We start from the raw sequence: 23,501 nt of genomic DNA, 5'->3' as shown, positions 1-23,501 counted from the left end.
AGTTTAATCGGGCTTCTGAGTGAGGGTCTGTTTACAGCAAAACTTATTACTAGAGCAAGGACCACAGGAGCCTCGATAGTCTCTTCCGATTCCAGACAATGGCTAATCTCACTGTGCCAAAAAACTGGGGAAAGCATCCCACTGGGTGCCTTTTCCTCCCAGAGGCTGAAATGGAGAAAGAGACAAGGCACCTAAGAAAAGTTATTCTCCTAAGGGCTTCAGTCAACTAAGATGTCCCTATCTAAACTAGAGCTTTCCCGTGGGGTGTGGAAGCACTTGCCTGTAATTCCGGCACTAGCGAGGCTCAGGCGAGAGGAGCGTGGGATCCACACTGGTCTGGGCTACATGAAGAGACTTAGTCCCCAAACAAAACAATATCCCCTTGTGATGGAGCACGATTGTAAACCCAGCACTGGAGAGGCTGAAGCAGGAGGATCGGGAGTTCAAGGCTACGTCCGTGGCTACACGGCAAGTTTGAAACTAGCTTGAGCTCCACGAGAACATGCCTCTAAATATATAAATAACTAGTGCAACACACACACACACACACACACACACACACACACACACACACACACACACTAGCTTTTCCCTCTAACCTAGATCAAGTGAAAGACAGTATGTAAAGATAGCCTCGGTACAATATAAAAAGATGATAGTGAAAGATAATACTAGAAAAAAACAAAACAAAACAAAACATTGGAACTGGGACTCCAAGTCATTGATAGGTGCTGGATAGTGAGAGCAAGTAAGCTGAGGCTGGGTCCTGCCAACCATGACCCTTGATTCCCCACTCTGTGTGGACATGGATAAGACAGATCAGAGGGGTCTACAAAGTCTCAGGCCCCAAATACGGCACTAAAATGGTCTGGGAAGAGTAGGGAGATGGCTCAGATGTAAAGTGTTTGCCACACAGGCAGGAAACCACAGTTCAGATTACGAGAGCCCATGCCAAAAGCAAGTGGGTGCAGCGGTCTACCTGGAGTTCCAGCGTTGGAAGTCAGGGGATCCCTAGAGCAAGCTGGCCAGAGACTACCCGTATCAGCAAGCTCTGGGTCTGATTGGGAGCCCCTGCCTCACTGAATAGGGTGGAAGAATAATTGAGGATGGTTCCCACATCAACCTCAGGCCTCCATGTGCACATCCATACACATGTGTTCCCACACACATGCAAACACACACACACACACACACACACATACACACAAATGGAAAAAGAAAACACAATACTACCTGGGATGATTTTTGAAACTACTTTCCTACATCCCACCTTATCTCTGAGATCATTGTGAATGACAACAGGGTGAGGAACTGATTTTGTTTTGCTGGTTCATGTCTTTGAGCTCTCTGAGTGTTTCGGACATCCAGCTAAGTTTTGGACCCTAACACTACGGACCCCTCCGGCTCTAATATTCTTTGATCCTGAGCCACATTTTGGACACAGCCCAACCGCACTTATCAGAATCATCCCCTCCATCTCTACCCAAACTGGCATTGTTAATTACCTTGATATGGTTCTCTTGATATTGCATTTTACCACCCAGAATAAACATCCTTGTAATAATCCTATCAGCTTGGAACTGCTCTGTGCGCATCGACTCATTGCCAGAGAGAGTCACTGTAAACATTGGCGGCCACCTTCCCAGGCCCTTTGCTGAGCATTTACACAAAATACACATACACTTGAGTCAGCTTCTCTGTCTCTTCTTTGGGTTTGGTGTTATATATGCAAAGGAAGAGCCAGCCACCCCAAAAGTCTGAAATTTCTTTTTTTTTACTAAACTCCTGGTTCTCCGTCACTGAGGTCCGTCTGTATGAACATACAAATTGCCTCATTCTAACCCTTCAGCTTTCTTCCACAGAATGAATCCAGGCTGGAGAGCTGGCTGAGCTGTGAAAGGCTAGACTTACAACCAATTAAATGGGGCTGCCTTGCTTTAGAGGGTCTTCCCACTGAGGCTGCGTGGACTGCTTCCTTGTGTCTCGCTCAGCGGACACTTTTCTATCTTGCCTGCTTCCCTCTTCCCCTTCGTATGTCCCACCCAGATCCCCTTTTCTCTTTCTTCCTCATTCCAAGAGGCCGACACAATCAAACCGCTCTGTCTCTTGAAATCCAAATTGCGATCAATAACCTGACGCCCTCGCTCCATCCTCTCATCCTTAAACAATATAAAACATATACATACATAAGCATGTGCATGTGCATATATGCACCCGTGGGTGGATTAGGCTAGAGTCGAAGGAAGAACTGCATAAAGACTGTGAAAACAGGAGGCACAGTCTTACCCAACCTGTCTCAGAGTCAACAGGATCTTGGGTTGCTCGCTTATTAGCAGGTTGGACTAGGAGTCAGTCAACCCTAACCTTCTGGATGTTGTGATTTTGTCAAGTCCCGCCATCCATATGTAGCCTTTAGAGCTCTTTCTAGACACCTGGATGCCACGCAGATGAGCAAGTGGCCCATGACATTTCCTGTTTCTGTCCATCGTGTTAGTGCCTAATTACAGAGTGTCTCGTAATGCTGGCCGGCAGCCTCCTAAGTGCATATACTTATCTTCCCTTAATGGTTAGAAGCAGCTCAAGGCTAGGGACCGCCACATAGACTGCCACATTTCCTCACTTGCTCAACTACCTAATGAAGACTAGAAAAATAATAAGCAAAGCATCCTTCAAGCCAGGGGCCAGCAAAGGCAATCCAGCTGCCATGCCAGCTGTTCTTATAAACAAGCTTCCTAGCATCCAGGCACCAACGTTGGTAGCACTCACGGGTGCTTTCATGCTTCTGTGGAAAAGCTGAAAAGCTACACCATGCCCAGAAACCTCCGTGGCCGACTGTTACCATTTGGCCCTTTATAGACAAGGTCTGCCAACTCCCAGGACGGGCATCTAAAGAAATACCAACAATACTGAGACCAGAAGCTCATGGGAACGCCCCGGCATCGCTCTCCCCCCCCCCACCATGAGCTCCTCAGTGAGCACTGAGTTCTCTCTCTCCCTCTTTCTACACCCACTCGAACACACACGCTCAATCTGATCCTTTCACACCCAGCTTAAAACTCTCACTTCCCACCTGACATCCGATGAAAAGCAAAATCAGCCAGAGAGACAAGAAACTTCCTTCTGGATGCTCTCCCTGCACCCCCCCCCCCAACTGAAAAGCCCTCCTCGGTTCCTTCTTTTCCCTGCATAGCTGTCACCATTTTCTACTTACACGGTTATCTGCTTGTGTGTCTTCCCTGGGACCTGCAATGCAGGAGCAGCATGTAGACTCAGCATCCACGCATTGGACCACAGAACCTCTCTTCCCTTCATCTAGAGAAGGGAGGGTTGATAGGAACCACTGATACTATCCAAATCCTCAAGGACCTAGTTCACGGTCTGTCTGACAAGGACTTGTTGACTGAAAAGGTGAATTTGCAGACCATAAATAATTGGAATTAGTAAGTTAAAGGGTAGAGATGGAGGATGTCACCAGCAGTTAGAAACCCCAAACTCCTCCACGACGGTGCCACGGTATTAACTGAAGATCTAACTAAAGCGGGCTGGTTCCTTCATCGTGAAAGCTAAGAGTTCATTCACCTCCAATGACCCTGAGAACATGGCTCTGTCTTAAAAGAACTACAATTGGCTTATAAGAATTGGTTTCTTCATGGTACTGAAAATAAAAAGCTAATATACCAGAGGGTTCAAATATTCCCCTTTCATTTAAAAAAAGAAAAGAAAGGAAATCACCTCTGTGCTTAAGATTATGTGCAGTATAAGGAGCTTAGGTTCTCTCTGTGTTATTATGAAAATTCCATTTATCCAAGGATGAACTCACTTCACCAACAATGGCTAGATGAGGTAAATATCAGCATGCGTATCTGGTAGAAACACTACAAGAGCTTATTGAATGATTAAAAATTTCAAAAGGAGAAAGAAGCAAAAGCCAAGTGAAAAGCTGTAGTCAGTTTACATGACTCACTGTGAAGTCTCCCGGGTCTCACTGCTCATGCTGGTGGCCTGTAGCACACCTATGATGTGCCACTGTATTTTACAGCACAGAGGTAGGCCTAGCTGAAGACAAGAAGCACCTGGATGTGTGAGAGCACACGTCAGAATGTTGATATCTACCTGCTCTTCAACAATTCCCCTTCCATGACCTCATCCTTGAAACAAACAAGAGATCCCTTGCAGTTTAAGGGTTACAACATTCATCCTGGTGTGTGTGTGTGTGTGGGGGTATGTGTGTATGTGTGTGTGTGTGCATGTTTTTGTGTATGTATGTGTGTGTGTGTACAGTGTGTGTGTGCAGTGTGTGTGTGTATGTATGTGTGTGTGTGTGGTAAATGCACATGTGTGTGTGTACAGTGTGTGTGCAGTGTGGTGTGTATATGTGTGTGTATATGTGTGTGTGTGTGTGTGTGTGTGTTGTATACACATGTGTGTACAGGTGTCCCCGCCCATGGAGAGACTAGAGGAGAATGGTAGTGTCCTGCTCTAACATCCCTTTATTCCCCGGAGACAGGCTCTCCCATTGAACTTGGAGCTTGCATTTCCACTAGACTGGCAGCCAGCTCGCCCCAGCAATCCTCCTGTCTCTAGCCTCAACAATGCTAGGGTTACAGGCGCACATAAGGCCACATCCAGTTTTTTAGATCAATGCCAGGGATTCGAACTCTGACAACCAGCATCTTACCCACTGAGCCACCTCCCTTCTCCCAGACTTACTTTCATTCCCTATGAAGTTCTAATAATAATCGAATGTGAAATAAGCAAAGTCAAGGAAGGCAGAGATAGACCTGCTTTTCCTTATGAACAAGCCTGAAGTTCGCTCTGGAGTTTGCTATAGAATCTTTTAATTCTGTATAAAGCTAGTATTTTTTTTAATAAGAAATTCGGTTACTGTAGAGACTGTAAGGTGATGAAGTTTCCTGAGAGGATGACTGAGACATGTGCTAACAAATGGCGAAGGGTAAGAGCCATGGTGAGCTGGGCAGCCCTCAGAATTGCTGACTATTATATCTGGGGCATCATTTTCAGTTGGTAATATCAACATACTGGGTGGTGAGAATTCCCCAGATTTGAAGGTGGAGGTGTGGGGGGGATGACAACAGAATGCAGAAAAAGAAACAGTTCAAGGATAAAGTTTTCACAAACCACACAGAATATTTCCAGTTATGTTATATAAATTTGGTTGGCTCTCTCTCATTTCCTACTGCCCTCTCTGATAGGAAGGAAAGGATGGAGGGAGGGAGGGAGAGAGAGAGAGAGGGAGAGGGAGGGAGAGAGAGAGAGAGGGAGAGGGAGAGAGAGAGAGAGAGAGAGAGAGAGAGAGAGAGAGGGAGGGAGGGAGGGAGGGAGGGAGGGAGGGAGGGAGAGAGAGAGAGAGAGAGAGAGAGAGAGAGAGAGAGAGAGAGAGAGAGAGAGAGCTGCCCCCCTGTTGCCAAAGCAAAAGAAGCCGAGACAGTTTTGAAAGCTGGTGACTGGAGAGAATACCAAAGGCAGAATGTGCTGACTGCAGGAACAGGAGGCGGCAAGCTCAGGGGACACTGGAGAGGAAAAAACCAGGGAGATTTCACCCAGGAGCGGTCTTCTCAGAAAGCTGCAGTGCAGGAGAGACTGTACACAGAGCACTCAGTCACTGGACCACAGAACTGGCTCCAGCCATCACAGCGGCTGTTCCTCTGTCCTCTGCCCACTGAGCGGTGCCAACAGGGTGCCCGCTGAGGAACAAATGAAGTGGCATTGCATAGAAGACAGTGGGAGACGATGGAAGGATGCTGCTTCATGATGACTGGGCATGTCCGAAAGAGCATATAAACCCAGGCCAAATCCACTTTTCCAGCCAATACAGCCACCGAGGCTACAAAGAGTAAGGAAAACCTATTTAAGCCTAGAATGTACCACGTAGAGCCTGCTCTTCCAGGTACTAGCTGGGTGTGCTACTGTGATAATAGGAAATATAGACTTGGTCTCTTCCGGTGGTTCCCATCAAAGTGGGAAACCTCAAAGCAAGTGCGATAGGGTCCTTTGTATGTTAATGATATGACAGGGGCTGGAGGCTCTGAGATGGATCCACCAAGATCTGAGTGACCAGAAAACAGCTCCACCCCAATCTCCGAGACAGGGAAAGGGGCTAAAGGTGAAGCTAATCACCAATGGCTAATGACGCAGTCAATCATGCCTTCATAATGACGCCTCCATAAAACCCTGAGAGGACAAGGTTCAGAGAGCTCGAAGCCAGCTGAACAGGCGCAAATACCTGGAGGGTGAAGTGTCCACAGTGGACACGGTAGCTCCACAGTGCTGCTTCCTATTTGGCTGCCCTATGCATGCCTTCCTCTGTAACCTTTAGAATCTCCTTTATATAGAAGCGGGGGATAAACAGAAGGTGTCTCCCTGAGATATGTGAGGCCACGCTTGCTAGTTAACTGACCCCTAGAGGGTCATGAGAACTCCGATTTACAGTCAGACAACCTGAAGCACAGGTGACAACCTGGGTTTTGCTATTGATGTTTGAAATCAAGGTCCGCCATCACACGTAGCACTGGATATCTCCAAGCACACAGGGTGTTGGATGCTAGTCTGGGAGTAGGCAAATCACTTTGGATTTCTTTGATCCTTCTATCCTGGGTGACCTTGGAAAGTGGCTCAGCTTCTGAGCCCTACCACATCACTTGTAAAATGGAGAAAGCAATGGTAACTACTATTCAAAGTTATTTTGATAATTAATGGTTCATACAAAAAAAAAAAAGCATAGAGAGCATGCCTGACATAGTAATTGCTGCATGATTATTAGTTTGGGAAATTATCACCCCACCAATTTAATATTTTACTATACTTTAAGTCTATTGCCTTGAGATTAGACAATCTTTTAAAAATATCTCAATTGTATCTCAAATATGTGACTCCTGAGATACATAACAAAAATTGGAGATTTTTTTCTTCTTATTTATTTGTGTATTATTTGTCACGCTGGAATTAAACCCAAGGTTATTTATGTGCTGGGCAGATTACATTTCCAGCCCCCAAATTCTGGATTTTAGAAAGGTGTAATCCAACACCAGCAGAGTGGCACACACCTGTAGTTCTAACACTCAGAGGACAAAGGCATGAGGGACATCACAAGTTCAAGGCCAGTTTGATCTACTTACATAACTTGTTCAAGATCAGCTTGGTGTGCATAGTAAGTTCAAGGCCATCTTGACATACACAGTGAGTTCAAAGCCAGTTTGGTGTACTTAGTTGAGTTCAAGGCCAGCTTGGTGTACTTAATGAGTTCAAGGCTAGCTTGGCCTACCTACAAACTAAGTTCAAGACTAGCTTTGTCTAACTACAAGGTAAGTTCTGGGCCAGTTTGGTGTATATAGTTAGTTCAAGACTAGCTTGGCATATAAAGAGTAGTCAAAGTTCAGTAGGGATCTACAGCAAAACTGGCTCAAAAAAGCAAACAAAGCAAAAACTGCCACCTAGTTGCATGCCTATGTACGCAGTGGTACATGCCTATGTACATGGTGATTCATGCCTGTGTACACTGTGGTACATGCCTATGTACATAGTGATGGATGCCTATGTACATGGTGGTTCATATCTATGTACATAGTGATACATGCCTATGTACATGGTGATGAAAGCCTATGTACATGGTGGTGCAAGCCTATGTACATGCTGGTGCATGCCTATGTACATGGTGATGAATGCCTATGTACATGGTGATGAATGCCTATGTACATGGTGATTCACGCCTATGTACGTGGTGGTTCATATCTATGTACATAGTGATACATGCCTATGTACATGGAAGTACATGCCTACATACATGCTGGTGCACGCCTATGTACAAGGTGATGAATGCCTATGTACATGGTGATGAATGTCTATGTACATGGTGGTGCATGCCTAGGATCCCAGACGTTAGGATGTAAAGGCAGGAAGATCACAGATTCAAGGCGAGCTTGGGCTAGATACTGAGTTCCTATTTAGGCTGATTTGCATAGGGAGATCCTTTCTCAAAAACCAAAATTTTGGTTATTTATTTTATTTAATTTAATAAAAGACTTTAATCCTGAAACATACTTCCCTGAACATAGAACATACTACATTGGTTTGTTTTTAAAGCAGATGTCAAGATAAAGACAAGAAAAACAAAGGCTGCTTTTCAAACAAACAAACAAATACTCAAGGTTCTGGGGATGTTGCTCATCTAGTAGAGCTTGCCTGGCACGTGCAAACCCTCGGTTCCAGGACCAGCACACACTATAACCCAGGATTCAAAATGGAGGCTGTTCAAGTTCAGCCTTGCGTCAGCCTAGACAACCTGAGACTATCTCAAAGTAAGTTAGTTAATTCATTAAAATGAAATAAATCTTGGTTTATAACAAAGGAAAATCATAAGAAGAGAAAGGATGTGCAATTAATAATCTCATTTTCATTGCTCATGGCATAATTAAGTAAGGGTTTTTCCAGAGTGAGTTTCCCTAATCTGGTCTCACACAATATTAATGCCCTGGTCTAGAAACACACTGGACCTCAGCACCTCCTGTTTTTGTATAGCCTGTAGGCTAACAACGGTTCTATATTCTGAATAGCTGGGAGGTGGAGAGGAATAAAAAGAATAATAAATAGTGCCAGTGAAAACTATGTGAAATTCAAATTTCAGTATCTACAAATAAAGTTTTATTGAAACACAGCCAGGCTCATTCTTTGAGGCATTGTCTAGGGATGCCATGTCCACACAAAGGCAGAATTAAGTAGTTTCTGCAGATATCATGAAAGTACTGACCGGTACTTTACAGAAAAAGTTTACCGATCTAGTCTAGAGTTCAGGAAACATTCTCAGAAGGGCACAACTAATTTATCAGCCAACAACTGACTCCAAGACTCTACCTGAAAACGCGAATCAGCTGTGTCCAGCATTCCCCTGTGCGTTTACCCACAAAACCCTTTATACACACAGTATGTACAGATAGCCTTCAGAAAACACTGAGGAGCTTCTCACTACAGATAGGACACCAGCGCCCAGAAGCATCAACAAGCCCAACAGTCAAAAGATAAAAATTACAAAATTCAAAGTTATCAGAATCCTTTATACTACCTGTCAAAATGGGAGGGGAAGAAAAGAATATTCTCAGACCCAGAAATGAAAAGGGTTAATCACACAAGCCTAATTTTTCATGTTATTATAGTAATATTAAAAATAGAATATAGTGCTGGTGAAACCAATCAGTGAACAAAGGTGCTTAACTGAGCCTGGCAGCCTGGGGACTTCTATCCCCAGGACCCACAAACTCCATAAATTGTATCTGACCTCCACCTATACGCTGTGGCATGGGGATGTCCACACGCATGCATACACACACACACACACACACACACACACACACACACACACACACACACACAAATAAATACATAAATGTCATCAGAAAAAAAATGAACAGAATGTAAAACAATGCCATACATAGATAACATGAACTTATAACCAGAAAGATACATAGAACTAATAAAAATAAGGTTAGCATAACTTCTACTCAATAGTGAGAGGCACGAGTCATTAACAGCCAAGCACAGGTAAGTTTATGATGTCCCTAAATGACTAAAACGTCACTGAGACCACCGAAGGTCCTTACCTATCTGAATTAGAAAGAGGATAAGTAATTTGCAATGAGAAACTCCAGGGCTGGCAGGTTCATGGGCTAGAAAGCACATTTATGGGTGGCTGGTGGCATTCTGAATTGATTGTCTTCCTAAAAAACAATCTGGCAACCTGCAGCAAACGCCATAAAACCACTCATTCGTTTCCTCTGACCTGGCAATGCCACTTTGGGGAATGCACTTGAGGGGGTGCCTAAAAAGGGGCAGAGTGTTGTTGTGTACAGAGATGTCTGTCCTGCCTAGCACTGCGGGCTGATGATGGCAGCCCAAGCCCCTGGCGACTGAAGCGATGGCTCAACACACTTTTGGACCTGCAATGTCAGCTATTTTTAAATGGCAAGGTAAAGACCTGTGCCGATGACGTCATCGGCACCTCAAACGTACTTAATAAACATATCCGAGCTTTGGAGGTCCTGTCCCATCCACCCCTCCCCAGCCTGTCCTTCCCATCATAGACTGTTCAATTTAGGAACCCAGGAGTCCTGCCTTCTATGACACCGCCTGCCATTCCCATCTCAGCACCAATAAATTCTCCAAGATCTTTAATGCTGCTGGCCCCCTGTTTCCAAGACTCCTCTCTCTAATCCATGCTCTACCAAGGCTTCTACAGTGATTTGAGATTTGAGAGCGTAACTCGGTGGTAGAGTTCTGGCTCAGTATGTTCAGGGCCCTACATTCCATCCCTCAACTTGAAATACAAGTTTCTTTCTTCTTTGTGTTTTTTGTTTCTTTCTTTTTTTTTTTTTTTCTTATTGTTTGTAGCCTGATGCCCAAGAGTAGTTGGCCAATGCAAAGTATACTCAGTGCAGGGAGGTGGGAGAGGGAGACAGATTTGGATAAGAAAGGAGGTAGGAGGAACCTGGAAGGAGCTCTGGGAGTGGGTGACAGGACCAAAATATCCCCCAATGAAATTCTCCAAGAATTAATTAAGACATTATTATTCTTATTATTGTTATATGTTTGCAAGCTGGAGAGACGCTCAGTGGTTAAGAGCACTTGCTGCTCTTGCAGAGGAATTTGGTTCCCAGCACCCACATTGGTGTCTCGAAATTGTCAGTAAGTTGAGCTCCCGGAGATCGGATGCCCTTTTCTGGCCTCTGAGGCCACCTTCACACACACACACACACACACACACACACACACACACACCCAAATACATGTCTTTAAGAAAATGTTTCAAGCCATATTGTCATCCAGCCTCTCATGAACTGAGCGATGCTGTCCCACCTTCCAGGGTCCCACATGCTGTCACACCTTCCAGGGTCCCACATGACAGTCCTGATGCCTCCTCCCACTGAACTCCCACTGTACCCTCTCACAGGGCCCCAGCCATGGCGGCCGGAGGTCACAGGACACAGAGTCTGTCCTACACACACTTGGCTGTTCCACATAGGGCTCCTTCCCACTGGAACCCTCCTCCTTCTGCTCTGTGGTGATTACCATGAAACATCACCCTTTCTGGGAACTCCAAGGGGAAACCACAGATAAGCCTTTCCCTCCTACATACCCACAGTCTAATCATACCTGTTAGTTAATAGACGGTCCTTACATTTGAATAAATAAATGAAAAGCACAAATATATATCTGTAAGGGAAAGGAAAATTACTACAGAGAGAAAAGAGGGGCATAAGCAATTGCAAACACACTCGTTAAGACTTCTGGAAAAAATGTGGTACATATATACAATGGAGTACTACTCAGCAGAGAAAAACAATGAAAGCATGAAATTTGCAGGCAAATGGATGGAACTAGAAAAAATCATCCTGAGTGAGGTAACCCAAACCCAGAAAGACAGTCATGGTATGTACTCACTCAGTCATGTACAAGCCATGGCAAACGTGAACTCACAGTGATTGGAACAGCCTGCACAAGACCTGCACAAGATCAAGCCAGCCAAAAGCTTTCGGGGACAGGGGACGGAGCCACGCAGTCTCACCCTAGCTGAGGACCTATTGGCAACTGATGGCTGTTTGGTAGGGAAAGTCCATTTTCTTCAGGGATGGGGCTCCTGGCAGGCTGGACATGCTCCAGGAGATGGTCCTACACTCACGCCCATGCAGGTAGCCCTCTATGGAATCAGCAGGTTTAGAAAAAGTGAACAGCAAATTGGGAGGGAAAAGTAATGTGGAGAGGGTGTGGGAGCAGTTGGAAGGGGAGGGAGTGGAGGGCTGTGGATTTGATCCAAACACATTATATGCATGTAGGAAGCTCTCAATGTTTTCTAACAGCCTACTTATGAAGGTACCTCCAGTCACTGTGGCAACCTACATGTCTCATTGACAGCATTCGTGGGCCATTCAAATCATGGAGTCAAATCCACTTCTCAGAGAACTGAAATGAAAAGTGAACAAATACTAGTCACAGCTGGTACAAGCTGAGAACTTATCCTGTACAAATAATTAGGCTGGCAGTGAAGACCCTACCCAGTCCTCAGATCCTCAGAATAAGTGAGCAGAAACGGCACCATGAGGCAGAACCCACACCACACTGTTACTCACTAAACAAATATTTTTTAAAATGACCCAGGCAGCAGGAGAGCAGTGTGCCCATTCCCTATTTATAACACTTGAATTTGCAGGAGTGTCTTTCCATCTCAACCATGGCACCACGGCCCGTCAGAGTCACACCATAGGAAAATGCTCGCTTGCCCATGTCTCCACACCCTCCCCTTCCAACCCCCTCACACCAGGCTCTTACCAGAAGTTTTGGCAAACCCTCCAGGCACCATCATGAAATCCAGAAAATAAAGAGGGCATGCTCAACTCTGGGGTAAAATCATTCCCTTTAGAGGACACAAACATAGGGTAAATTGAAGTGAACCTGTACCTGGCCCTTGGCAGAGCTGAGTGTATGAAACTCTGCTGATCTAGACGTCATTCCTCTCTCCAGACCTAACGATGGGCGGAAGAGTCAACTCTATCAAACCTCCTTCTGTAATCTGCAAAAATGGCACTAAAGCTGAGACCTGGGGACTTGGAAGACGTATGCTGTGATGCTTTATAGAAGACACCTGATGAAGTGGAAAGTTCTCAGTAACAAGGGCCAGTCAGATCCTGATGGGAACGGTCGCCAGCCATTTGCCTAGCCCTTCTCCGAAGGCTGCTAGCCCAGAAGCTCCACTGAATGCACAGCTGTTCTCTTCTGAGTCTGGGGCACATGAACATCCTCCATGTTCTCTTCCAAATCCATTAAGCTCCTGTTCCTTTCCCCCCAAACAGGAAGATTTGCAAATGGTACCAAGCAACAGAGCCACCACATCCTTCTGGTTGCAGAAGAACAAGTGGAAAATTATATAGATATTAGATAATTGGCGCCGTGTTTCAATTTGGACAGTCACGTGCTTCTCCATGCCTTTCATTTGTTTAGTCTAGAGAAGTGTCATGCATAGTCTTCAAATACCCTGAAAAGATGAAAAGGACACGGTGCAGCACCCTGCCAACATACCCAGATCCTGCTGCATCCCACACCTCCCTGAGAGCCTTCTGAGCACAACTTTCCCAACACTACAGACATGTCCTCTCCAAAGCTAGCGCACTGACACCACATCAGTATGCACCCATGGCTTCAGCACTCTTCAGCGACAAGGACTGCACACCTGCCTTCAGTCAACACCACGATCATCCGTCCCTCTCTCCAGCGGCAGGGGCCCTACCCATACTTCTGGACCGCTGCCAGCTTCCCCCAGGTTAATAACCACTGCCCAACCAGGTGGCAGTGCTCAAGTCAATTTAAGATGCTGTTGATTTTTAGGTATTTGACAAATATAAACACTGGGGAAAGTCAGTGTTTATTCATGATCTCGCCCCAATTCCTAAAGAACACAAAGCTCAGCAGCTGCTAACGAAGCCCAGCCTCCTGCGGACACTCAATGGAGATTAAAAATGGGGACCAAGCTGCTCCTGTTAATGGCTTTAGGGGTCACGTTATCCATCAAACCTATCTGCATTTCGTGGTCCAAAGGGCTTCAACTCCAAATGACCATTGGACAGCCACCAAAGCTCTGAGATAATCTGGGCTCTTCTCATCACAGAGGAGAAGCACCTGAGTTTGCCAAGAAGTTGCCGGTGGTGACCTGGCATTACCGCAGTGTGCCAGGCCTGTGTGGGGAAAGAAGGCCAGCAGAGTATTAGTGTTTTCTGGAAAATAGGCAGAGCTGTTTATGCAAGGGAAAGTCACCTGATTCATCCCAGCCCCCGAATAGTCTGAGGACGCGTCTCACCATTTCCCGTCACCAAAAGAAAAAAAAAATGGACTTGACTTAGGCCAATTATAGTTTACCTACTGGCTGAGTAAGCACAAAACCAATTTGCAACTTTTCTACCAAGCTTCCCAGGAGGCTTTGCCTCTCTTCAAGATGAAGTCAAGTGCAAAGTCAAGGTGTGATGTCTCCAAACCCCAACCTTCAACAACTACAACTCACCAGACCCAGCCAACAAGCCACACATACTGCTGACCACTGGGGAAGGCGGTACCCTGCAAACTACCCCCAAAAATGTGGCATTAACTATGCTTGCTCTACGTAACTTGGTAGACATTGTCCACGTGTGTAATGTAAGCAGTTGGCAGATCTGTGCCCATGTAGTCACAGAGGGTTTTTTTTTTTCATTCTAAGTATACATCTTATTTGAAGAAATATTTTTCTTGTAGATTTAGCTTAGTTGTGCTAGAGATTCTGTCTGTGTGTCTTTCTGTCTGTCTGTTTGTTAGGGACTAGACCTGAGAAAGAGCCAGACATACACCTTTAGTCCAGATGAGAAAGCCTGATCCTATTCTCTGGTTTGGTTGTGGGGATAAGTCATGCGGTAAAATCGGGAATTGTTCAATCCAGTACAAGTTTCTGAGTTGCTTGTTTTTCCTCATTCCCAATTTCCCATAAGTCAATTTCCCTACTAAGACTGGTATATTATTCCAAGATTGAAAAGTTTTCCAAAATAGAAGCGTTTTCTTCTCCTGGCTTTGAACCTAATGGCGAAGTTAGTTGCAATATTTTTAAAGACGTGAACGTTGCATTTGTGCGTCAGTCTGGGTCTAGCGTGCTCATCCACTGATCCCACCGCAGGGACACTCAATCAGTTCTATTGACAGCCACATGTTTTATAAGCCACAGAAACTAGCTTCGTGGCAAGGTTCTCATCCCGCTTCCCCACTGCACTTCCACTGCCTAGGATGACACCTCACTCGGAAAGGGTGCACCGTGTGGATTTGATAACTAGTCACTTCCTCGGCGTAGGCTGTTCTTTCACTCAGCCAAGCTGTGTGGGGTGTTAGAGCAGTAACAGCTTGGGTTCCCTTCCAGCTCCACAGTCTAAGACGGTGCCCTTAAAGTATATAAAGGGGAGAAAGTCCCCTGGACATCGTGCCAGCTCTGATTCCATGTTCTGCCTGAGCTTGCCACCAAGCCTTAAAGGTCTGAGCCCCGACCCGACCCGACCCCCCCCCCCACCTGCCTAGGCAGGTGGCCATGTACTGTGACAGATGAAGACAGAACTCAGTAACAGGGGCCCACAGTAACACGTGGTGCTCTCTCAGCAGAAAGACAGCTTGATCATGTGTCTCACCGTTTCCCACCACCAAAAAGAAAACTGAATAGTGAATAAAACTGTTTCTCTTGGTGACGGGATACGGTGAGATGCCAACTGCCTAGAACAGGGACAGATGGACAGAGAGCTGGACAAGATACTAAGCACATGGCCCTGTGTCTGGAGTCCTTTTATGTTTAAATTAAATTGTAAGTATTCGCTTTTAATTATTACTTTAATATTTTAATTATTAATTATTAATTTTCCGTCTTTCCTTTCTTCCCTCCAGCTTTCCCATGTACCAATCATTTGTTTGCTCTCAAATTCATGGCCTCCTTTTCAATTGCTGTTACACAGATTTTTTATGTGTGTATATGTGTATATACATCATATATATACATACATAAATATACATACATATACATACATAAATATACATACATATATATAATTTCTTAGTTGCCCATAATTCTAATTCTTTATCTAGGGTTGGAGACCCATGAGATTGTCTCCTTTCATGCTTCCATGTCTGTCAGTATTGTCCCTGTTCAGATCCTGTTTAGGCAGCCATGTTTTGAGACTTCATGAGTGAAGCTTCCTTGACATTTCTAGGAAGCACCATCCCACAACAGACTTTTGTGTTCCTCTGGCTCTCAGAATCTTTCCACTCCCTCTTCCGCTGTGTCCCCTGCTCCTTGGGTACAGGACTTCTCAATCTGGAGACAACAGTCGTTTCCCAAGCTTCAGGCCCAATGTCTTTAACAGCCTCGACTGGCCCTTGCCATCAGTCTGTAGAGTCAAAACAAGCTCCCTAAAGACATGGGCACCTCTGACTGCATCCAGTGTTGCATGACTAAGTCCTCCTAGGACAGTCCCTAAACTACTATGAATCTGAATATCTCATTTCCAGAACGTTAGCCTGGAACACGTGTGCCGCCTTTCAGTTTGTGTGTATCTTTCAAGCACGGCACGGTCACCTCCACTCATCAATGGCAGAAATGCAAGTGACTGGAATTCTCACTTATATTCTGCAGCTAACCAAGCCACCAACTCAGCTGTCCCCCAGGGACCCTTCTCCGTCCTTGTCACTAAACAGTCTGAAGCTGCGGGGAACAAGCAGTGTGGCCCACGGGTGAAGGAGAGCCTGAGCCAAGGAGTTCTATCCCAGAGTCACCACACACATGCGGTCTGACCTACAAGAGACCAGCAAAATCTTGGAAACGATTTTCTCCCCTGTGGAATGGAGGCAACACACGTTTGACAGGGATGGTGAGATGCTGTGTATAAAACACCTTGCTGCTCTCACCACTTGTCCGTATAGTTGCCATACATAAATATATCATATTGTGCGTCATACAGTGTGTAGCTACATCAGAGCCTATAGTAAGCTCCCTTTTAGCCTGTCATGCTAAAAAAAATAAATAAATAAGTATCACAAATATAACAATAACAAAGACTGCTATGGAAGAAAAAAGTGGGAAAGGGGCAACTGAGAGACATTATGAGATGTTTCACTGGCGTCATTATTTCCTTTAATCTAACCACACTGTATGAGTGCGGCAGTCGCCTCTCTACAGCCCCCGTTAGTCTTCTAGGTACCTCACACTATCTATACTTGAGCTATCCCACCTGGTGTCAGTCATTAACGTGGCCAAGACTACCAGCGGGGCAAGTTGTCCTGAGATCAGCGTCACCAGATCAGTGTTGCACTATTAACAAAGCCTGTCCTGATGACCGGCCAGGGCACTCGAAGTGGGATGAAAGAGAAGGTTATCACACAGTTCCTGATGGTGCCTGGCATACCCCATCAGTCAGTCACCCTTCCAAGCCGTCAGTTAAGTAAAGCCTTTTTGCTATAGCTACCAGAAGATCAAGGGACCTTGCCGTATTATCACCCAGAGATTGCATCTAAAACCCCTTCGTAGATTTCACTTAACTGTCAAACTTACATTGTCAGGTCATGAGTTGCAAATCTGCTGTGCAGTTTGTGGGTAAGTGGAGTCTGAGAATCGAATAAAAGGAGCTGGGCCCTTTCTTGGTTAGTTAAAGCATACATCTTTATAGACTGAGAACTTCAAGCACCTATTTCACTCTCAAAGTTTTTTTTTAAAAAAGTATGAAAACCTACACACTGAGCGATAACTTAAGACGGAATGTGTGAACGGACTGTCGTCTAAAGCAGGGGCACACGACATGTGCTGGCCAGATCTGCCTTAGAGGCAAACTCAGCAAGGGACCTCACTCCAGTCATTAGGATCAGTGTTCCCATGAACTCCACTTAAGACTGTCAGTTCAAGTTCATTGCCCTGAGGACTCTCTGGCTGTTTGTTTCAAGGGTACAAACTTGGATTTTGCTGTTATTATAAATGGACAGGAAAAAAAGTCTCCTCAGAGATACTGAGATCAGCCTCATTATACATGCTAAGAACAAACTTTTTTTAGTCTCTCTCTCTCTGTCTCTCTGTCTATCTCCCCCCCCCACTCTCTCTCTCACACACACACACACACACACACACACACACACACACCAGAGGGGGAGGGATCTGAGTGTAGGATGAATTCCCAGGCCATAGCAACTGCAATGTCTTGAAATGGAAGCAGTAGATCTTGGCTGGCCAGGCAGTAAGTCCTTTAGGAGAAGGAGACAAGAGGCCTGCCTTCCCTCACACAGCCCAACCATGAAAACAGACTCTTTTTTGTTTTTGTTTGTTTTTTAGCTAACAACCTTCATCCTCCCTGCAGGGATAAAAGGCATGGCTGGTTTATGATGGTTCAAGGGTTTGAATTCAAATTATCTTCCACCTAATTCCCCACTTGGCCCCAGTGGTCGGGATAAAGGGACAGTCCCGGCAAGTTTTGGATAAGGGATGATGTCAGGGTTTAGTCAAAGTGATGGAGGACTATGCTCAGGGCACGCCCCAGCTTTGGGCGCCGAGGGAGCCCGCATCATCCTGCGTGGTGACATGCCTAAACACAGAAAAGGAGAAATAAGGATGGAGAAAATTAATCCTTCTTTATGTAGCTCTTTCCCCCTCCCCCTCTACTGGAGAGCCAGAGCGCCGGTTGGCTCTGAGCCGGTGCTTTGGAGGCGCCTGCGAATGGGTCTCTGGGTCCCTTGTTTTCTCCTCTCTCTTTTGGCGTGCAGAAACCAGGACCCATCCGAGCCAAGACGAGGAGAGAATCAAGGAGGCTAGAGCAAGGGGCGGCCTGCTCCCTACTCCGGAATGCCCGGCGCGCGGAAGCACGCAGCGGTTGCTCGTGTCCGGAGCGCACCGGTCCCGCTGTCTCCACTGCGGTAGCATCCGGACGTGACATTGCAGCAGCGACAAAGCGGCGGCCACAACCGGCCACTGGCAACTGACATGGCTCGGGCCTTGCACCACGCGGAGGGGCTGGCAGCGGATGACACTGGGGTGAGGCTGTGTTGGGGTGCGAGGTAGGCCGAGTCCCGGGCAAAAGCCCTGAAATGCGCAGGACTCCGGGGCGGCCACCCCTCGCGCTTCCTCCAAGCAGCCAGATTGCAAAAAAAAATAATAATAATAATTCGCTAGCACTCCCCAGCCATAGCTCGCCCTCTATCCCCCTCAAAATGATCTAGTATGAGTCCCCCTCTGTCTGGCCATTTCCTTATAACCTTCCAACCCAGCTGGTCCCACCGCGCGCCCCAGGCGCTACGGGCCCGGGGACCCGCCCCGCTCCCGTACATCGGCTCGAATGCAACCGCCACCCTAGGGTTCCTTCGGATCGCTCACCAGGAGAAGGGAGCCGGCGACCATCGTGGTTCCGACTTGGCCGGTGATGCGGCTGCCAGAGGCGAGGGCGGTGGTGCTGCTTGCCGAGGTCCCCATGGCCGAGCCTGGGGCTCGCAGGGGCGCCCGGAGCGCGCGGCCCCACGGCAGCTGGAATCGGTGGCTGTTTCTGCCCAGCGCCGCATCCACCGCCGCCTCCCGGGCGGGGAGCCCATCTACCTCCAGCAGCCCATGTGCACTGCAGCAGCCGGGCGGCCGGGCGGAAGAGGGAGGCGGCAGGGGAGGCTCGGGAAGGCGCTCAGCACCTGCCCAGGGGCGCGGGCGCCCGGGCGGGGAGAAGCAGGCGCGCTTGGAACCCGCGCCTCCCGGTGCTCTCCAGCGACAGCGGCTGCGGAGAACCAGGGAGCAGGGCTGACGGAGACACACGACTTCCCATAGCGAAACCTCCAGTCACTACCAGCTACTCGCCTCCTCCGCTGCCCAGACCGGCCGGCGAGGGACTGAGTCGGGTGGCCACTCAGCTCGGGGACACACGTGGTGGCGCCGAAGGGGCGGAGAACCGGCCCTTTGTGATGTCACCCGGGAGGAGGCCGGGCTCTTTGTGCAGATGGAGAGCTCAAGGCGTTCCAGATACCAAGGGGAAGGAAAGGGTGCCCCTTGGCGTTAGCTGGAGGAATTGCGTTTGCTTGCTAGCCTGGGAGTACAGTAAACATCCCTTAACTTTTCTTTTTTTTGTAAAATGATTCCAAGTAAAATTTATGTAAAGCAGAGACTATTTTCTTTTTCTAACACAAGTATTAACAACAACCAATATGCCTTGAGCATTATGGCGCTCGCCTGTATGTTCATCGCTAGGAAACCTGAGACAGGAAAATTTGGAGTTGGAGGAAAGGAATTCCTGTCTCATGAATGTATACATACATGCACTTATGAATAAATGAATGAGTACATGAATGAATGAATTAACTGAGCATAATGGTGCCATTAAGTACTCTGGAGGCTGAGGCATGAAACTCTCCAGTTCCAGGCCAGTCAAAGCTAGGGTTCCACACAAACCTGGCTAACAGAGCAAAACCGTGTCTCAAAAATTAATAATTAATTAACCAAACAAGCAAGGAATAAACAACCATGGAGTTTACGTCAACTGTCAGACACGAAAAGCCTTGTATGTTGATTGCCAAAGTCTGCTGTGTTCTGGTGTCTCCCGGGGTCTCACTGAGTCAAAAGGAAAGCAAGCTTTGTATCAGCATTGATCTGGGGCTCTTTCTACTTTCTGACTGCACATACAATGTAACGAGCTGCCGAGGCTCCACTCCCACAATAACTGTATCCCCTGAAACCGTCACAAACCTCTCCTCTGCCCTGCTTTTGCTGTGTGTTGGATCTCATCAATGGGAAAACTAGTACAGAGACACAACACTAAACAGCCGGGATAGGGTCCTGTTTACTTCCTTATCGGCCAGTACATTGACCATTCATTCTTTTTCTCTTTGGTAGATGAAAATGTATTTAAAAATTAATTTGAGGACTAATTCCAATCTCATCTTTCAAACATCTGCCAGTAAAGAAACGGATTGTTCATAAACGCTGAAGGGAAAAGCTGCAGTATAAAGTCTACGGTAAAAATCAAAGAGGTTCTGAAAAATACTATCATTAGATACAGAATTTGGGGAAGCAGGGTGTGTGTGAGGGGGTGATATTTCAACTTGAAATTCTCAAGCTGTCTCCAAAACTTGCCAAAGTGAGGGGTGTTTACTATGTCTCCATCCATGCCAGGGCTAATTAATTCTGAAAAAATTCAAATCATTGACCACTACTATTGTAGGTCTTTTGTCTAAAGGAAAAGGACATGAGATATTAAAGGAGGCAGTCAGTTACTCCCTTACATCCAAAGGTGAGTTCCTCGAGGTAACATGACTCATTCCTCCGAGCTGGGGGAGTTTCATTTGGGTAACTGCAGCTCGGACCTGCTCATTCCCTTTGTTCTTAGCACTACATTTAGGGTCCATTAGGTCCCTATGGGGCATTAGTCACCTGAACTCAAATTTTTTACACACCTTTTGGGTTGGGTTGGGTTTGGTTGGTTGGTTGGTTTTTGTTTGTTTTGTACTAGGTCTAGCTGTGTAGCTCAGGTTAGCCTCCAGTGCATGGTCATCCTGCATCAGCATCCCATCAAGTACTAGAATTGCAGGCATGCAACCTCTATGCTTCTTGTTGGGGAAAAAAATCAGTTGTTCTTACTTACTGCTAATTAAGTAAATGTTCCTTGGTATCAGTGATAAACCAATAAAGGATCAATTGAATCTAGGTAGAATAATAAATTTTCATTTCTCTATTGTATGTTTAAAAAAGAGAAATGTCTTTCATTTCAGATTGTAAAATGCTTTAATCACTGACGACTTCACAGCCACATATCCAATATGGCCATGCAGATGTCTTTATTTACTCATAAATGGTGAATACTCAACCATAAATAATGGATTTTCTGCTGAAGCTTCAAAGAAAGAAGAGATAAGTATTATTAATAAAGCATGATTATAGCTAAAACTGAAAAATGTAAGTGAGGCCAAAAGGAATAAGCCCAATCCGATCATTGCCATAAAATAACTTCCTTTGACCTCCAGCCTGATTTGAACTTTTCATACTTCTTCCAGTACTGTGCAAATCTCCTGTTTTCCCAGCCTTGAACTCGTCGGCACTCAAATTTCCCATTTCCTTAGTATATTTCTAATCAATGAATTTTCTATGCTTCCATCTTTTTCCTTTTCTAGTGGAAAGTCCCCATGTACTGAAGGAAGCACCAGGCTTTCCATCCTCTCCTTGTTCTGTCGTATTTCTAAACTCTGTCGTGCTTCCCTTTGGAAGTGTGGGCTGGAGAGATGGCTCCACAGTTGAGAGCACTTGTGAAGGGGGAGATGGGAAAAGCAGGACCAGGACTTTAACGGGGAGGGGAAGGGAGGGTATGAGAGGGAGAGGAGAGCGAGGGATAAATAAGAATAAGTGTGCTCGGAAAAGCCATAGGGAAGTGTTATTTCATGATTACTTAAAAATGTATGCAATGGATACATGGCTAAGTGGTTAAAAGTACTGACTACTCTTGTAGAGGACCGAGGTTCATTCCCCAGCACCCACATGGAAACTCACAATTGCCTGTAACTCCAGTTCCAAGGGATATGATGACATCTTCTATCTTCCTCGGGCATCAGACACACATGTACTACACATGCAGGCAAAACATTCATACACATATAGTAAGTCTTTAAGGGAATACATGCATAATAGATATAAATATAACTGCATGTGTGTACATATATTACATATGTGTGGTTTTAATGGAGTTACACCACTTAGGGTGATAATGCTCCCCACAAGAACAATAGACTATCTAAAAAAAATACTGAGTGCCAGGCATGAAAAACTTCCTTCTGAGTGGTTTGTCAGAGGCCAAGAGAATTCTGCAGCTGCCCTTTGCTGCCTCCCAAAACTTGAAGGTAATATGGCTGAAGACACCACACACTTTAGACACGGGACTTGAAGGAATCAAATTGAAACTGACCTGGAAGCCTCCACTCTGAGGACTGGGTCTCATAGTCGAAAGGGAGAAAAACCACAGTTGTCTCTTAACTCCAGTTCCTCTGATGCCCTCTGCTGGCCTCTTTGGGCACCAGGCATGCATGTGGTGCACAGATATACAAGCAGGCAAAACACCTATACATAGAAAAGAAATAAGTCGCCGGGTGGTGGTGGCGCACACCTTTAATCCCAGCACTCGGAAGGTCGAGGCAGGCAGATCTCTGTGAGTTCAAGGCTAGCCTGGTCTACAAAGTGAGTTCCAGAAAAGGAGCAAAGCTACACAGAGAAACCCTGTCTCGAAAAACCAAAGAAGAAGAAGAAGAAGAAGAAGAAGAAGAAGAAGAAGAAGAAGAAGAAGAAGAAGAAGAAGAAGAAGAAGAAGAAGAAGAAGAAGGAAAGAAAGAAAGAAAAGAAGTCTCAAAAAAGAAAAGGAGAGAGAACACAAATTTGGGAGGAAGTGGTTGGGAGACAAGGGGGGAATTGGGGTGAGAGGGGTAGAAATTATGTAAATACAGTAGCCATGTATGATATTCTCTTAAAATTTATTTTTTTTAAAGATCATTTGCTACTCTTGTAGAGAACCTAGATTTGGTTCCCAGCACCCACGCTGCAGCTCACAGCCATTTATAACTCTAGTTCCAGGAGATCCAACACCCTCTTCTGACCTCTACAGGCTCCTGGCATGCACATGGGTACACATATATACACACAAGCAAAACACTCATATATATAAAACAAAACATTCTAGTTTCAAAACGTAGGTCCACATGACTGTGTGGGGTAACCAACTGCTTTCTGATGGGACTTATGGTCTGATCCATAGGAGAAAATTTGTGTTTGGTTCTGCAAACCTGTTCAAAAGCCTAGGATTAGGCTGATCTAGGATGGAGCAGCAGAAATTTAACAAGAATGTGTTTGAACACTCAAAAGTGTAAGAAGCCAAATTCATAGGGAAAAAGAACATGAAAGGCTATCTAAGAGTGAAATTCTGTTTCTACACGTCCTGCGTATCTGTGTATGCAGT

The 23,501-nt window shown here is 45.9% G+C and overlaps 1 protein-coding gene across 1 annotated transcript in view; it reads right to left on the bottom strand.

The window, feature by feature from the left end:
• Nucleotides 1-19,460, bottom strand: part of Tnfrsf21 (TNF receptor superfamily member 21) — a 74,238-nt gene extending 54,778 nt beyond the window's left edge. Inside the window, exon 1 of the mRNA XM_028887269.2 lies at nt 18,908-19,460. Within this exon, the coding sequence (XP_028743102.1) occupies nt 18,908-19,003 (96 nt within the window). The 5' untranslated portion in view covers nt 19,004-19,460. The remainder of the gene's footprint in view (nt 1-18,907) is intronic.
• Nucleotides 19,461-23,501: the final 4,041 nt, after the last annotated feature.

Source organism: Peromyscus leucopus, chromosome 16_21 (genome assembly GCF_004664715.2).
Source record: "Peromyscus leucopus breed LL Stock chromosome 16_21, UCI_PerLeu_2.1, whole genome shotgun sequence".
NCBI lineage: Eukaryota > Metazoa > Chordata > Mammalia > Rodentia > Cricetidae > Peromyscus > Peromyscus leucopus.
Note: the sequence above shows the minus strand (reverse complement) of the source record. Positions and strands in the feature narration are given on the sequence as shown.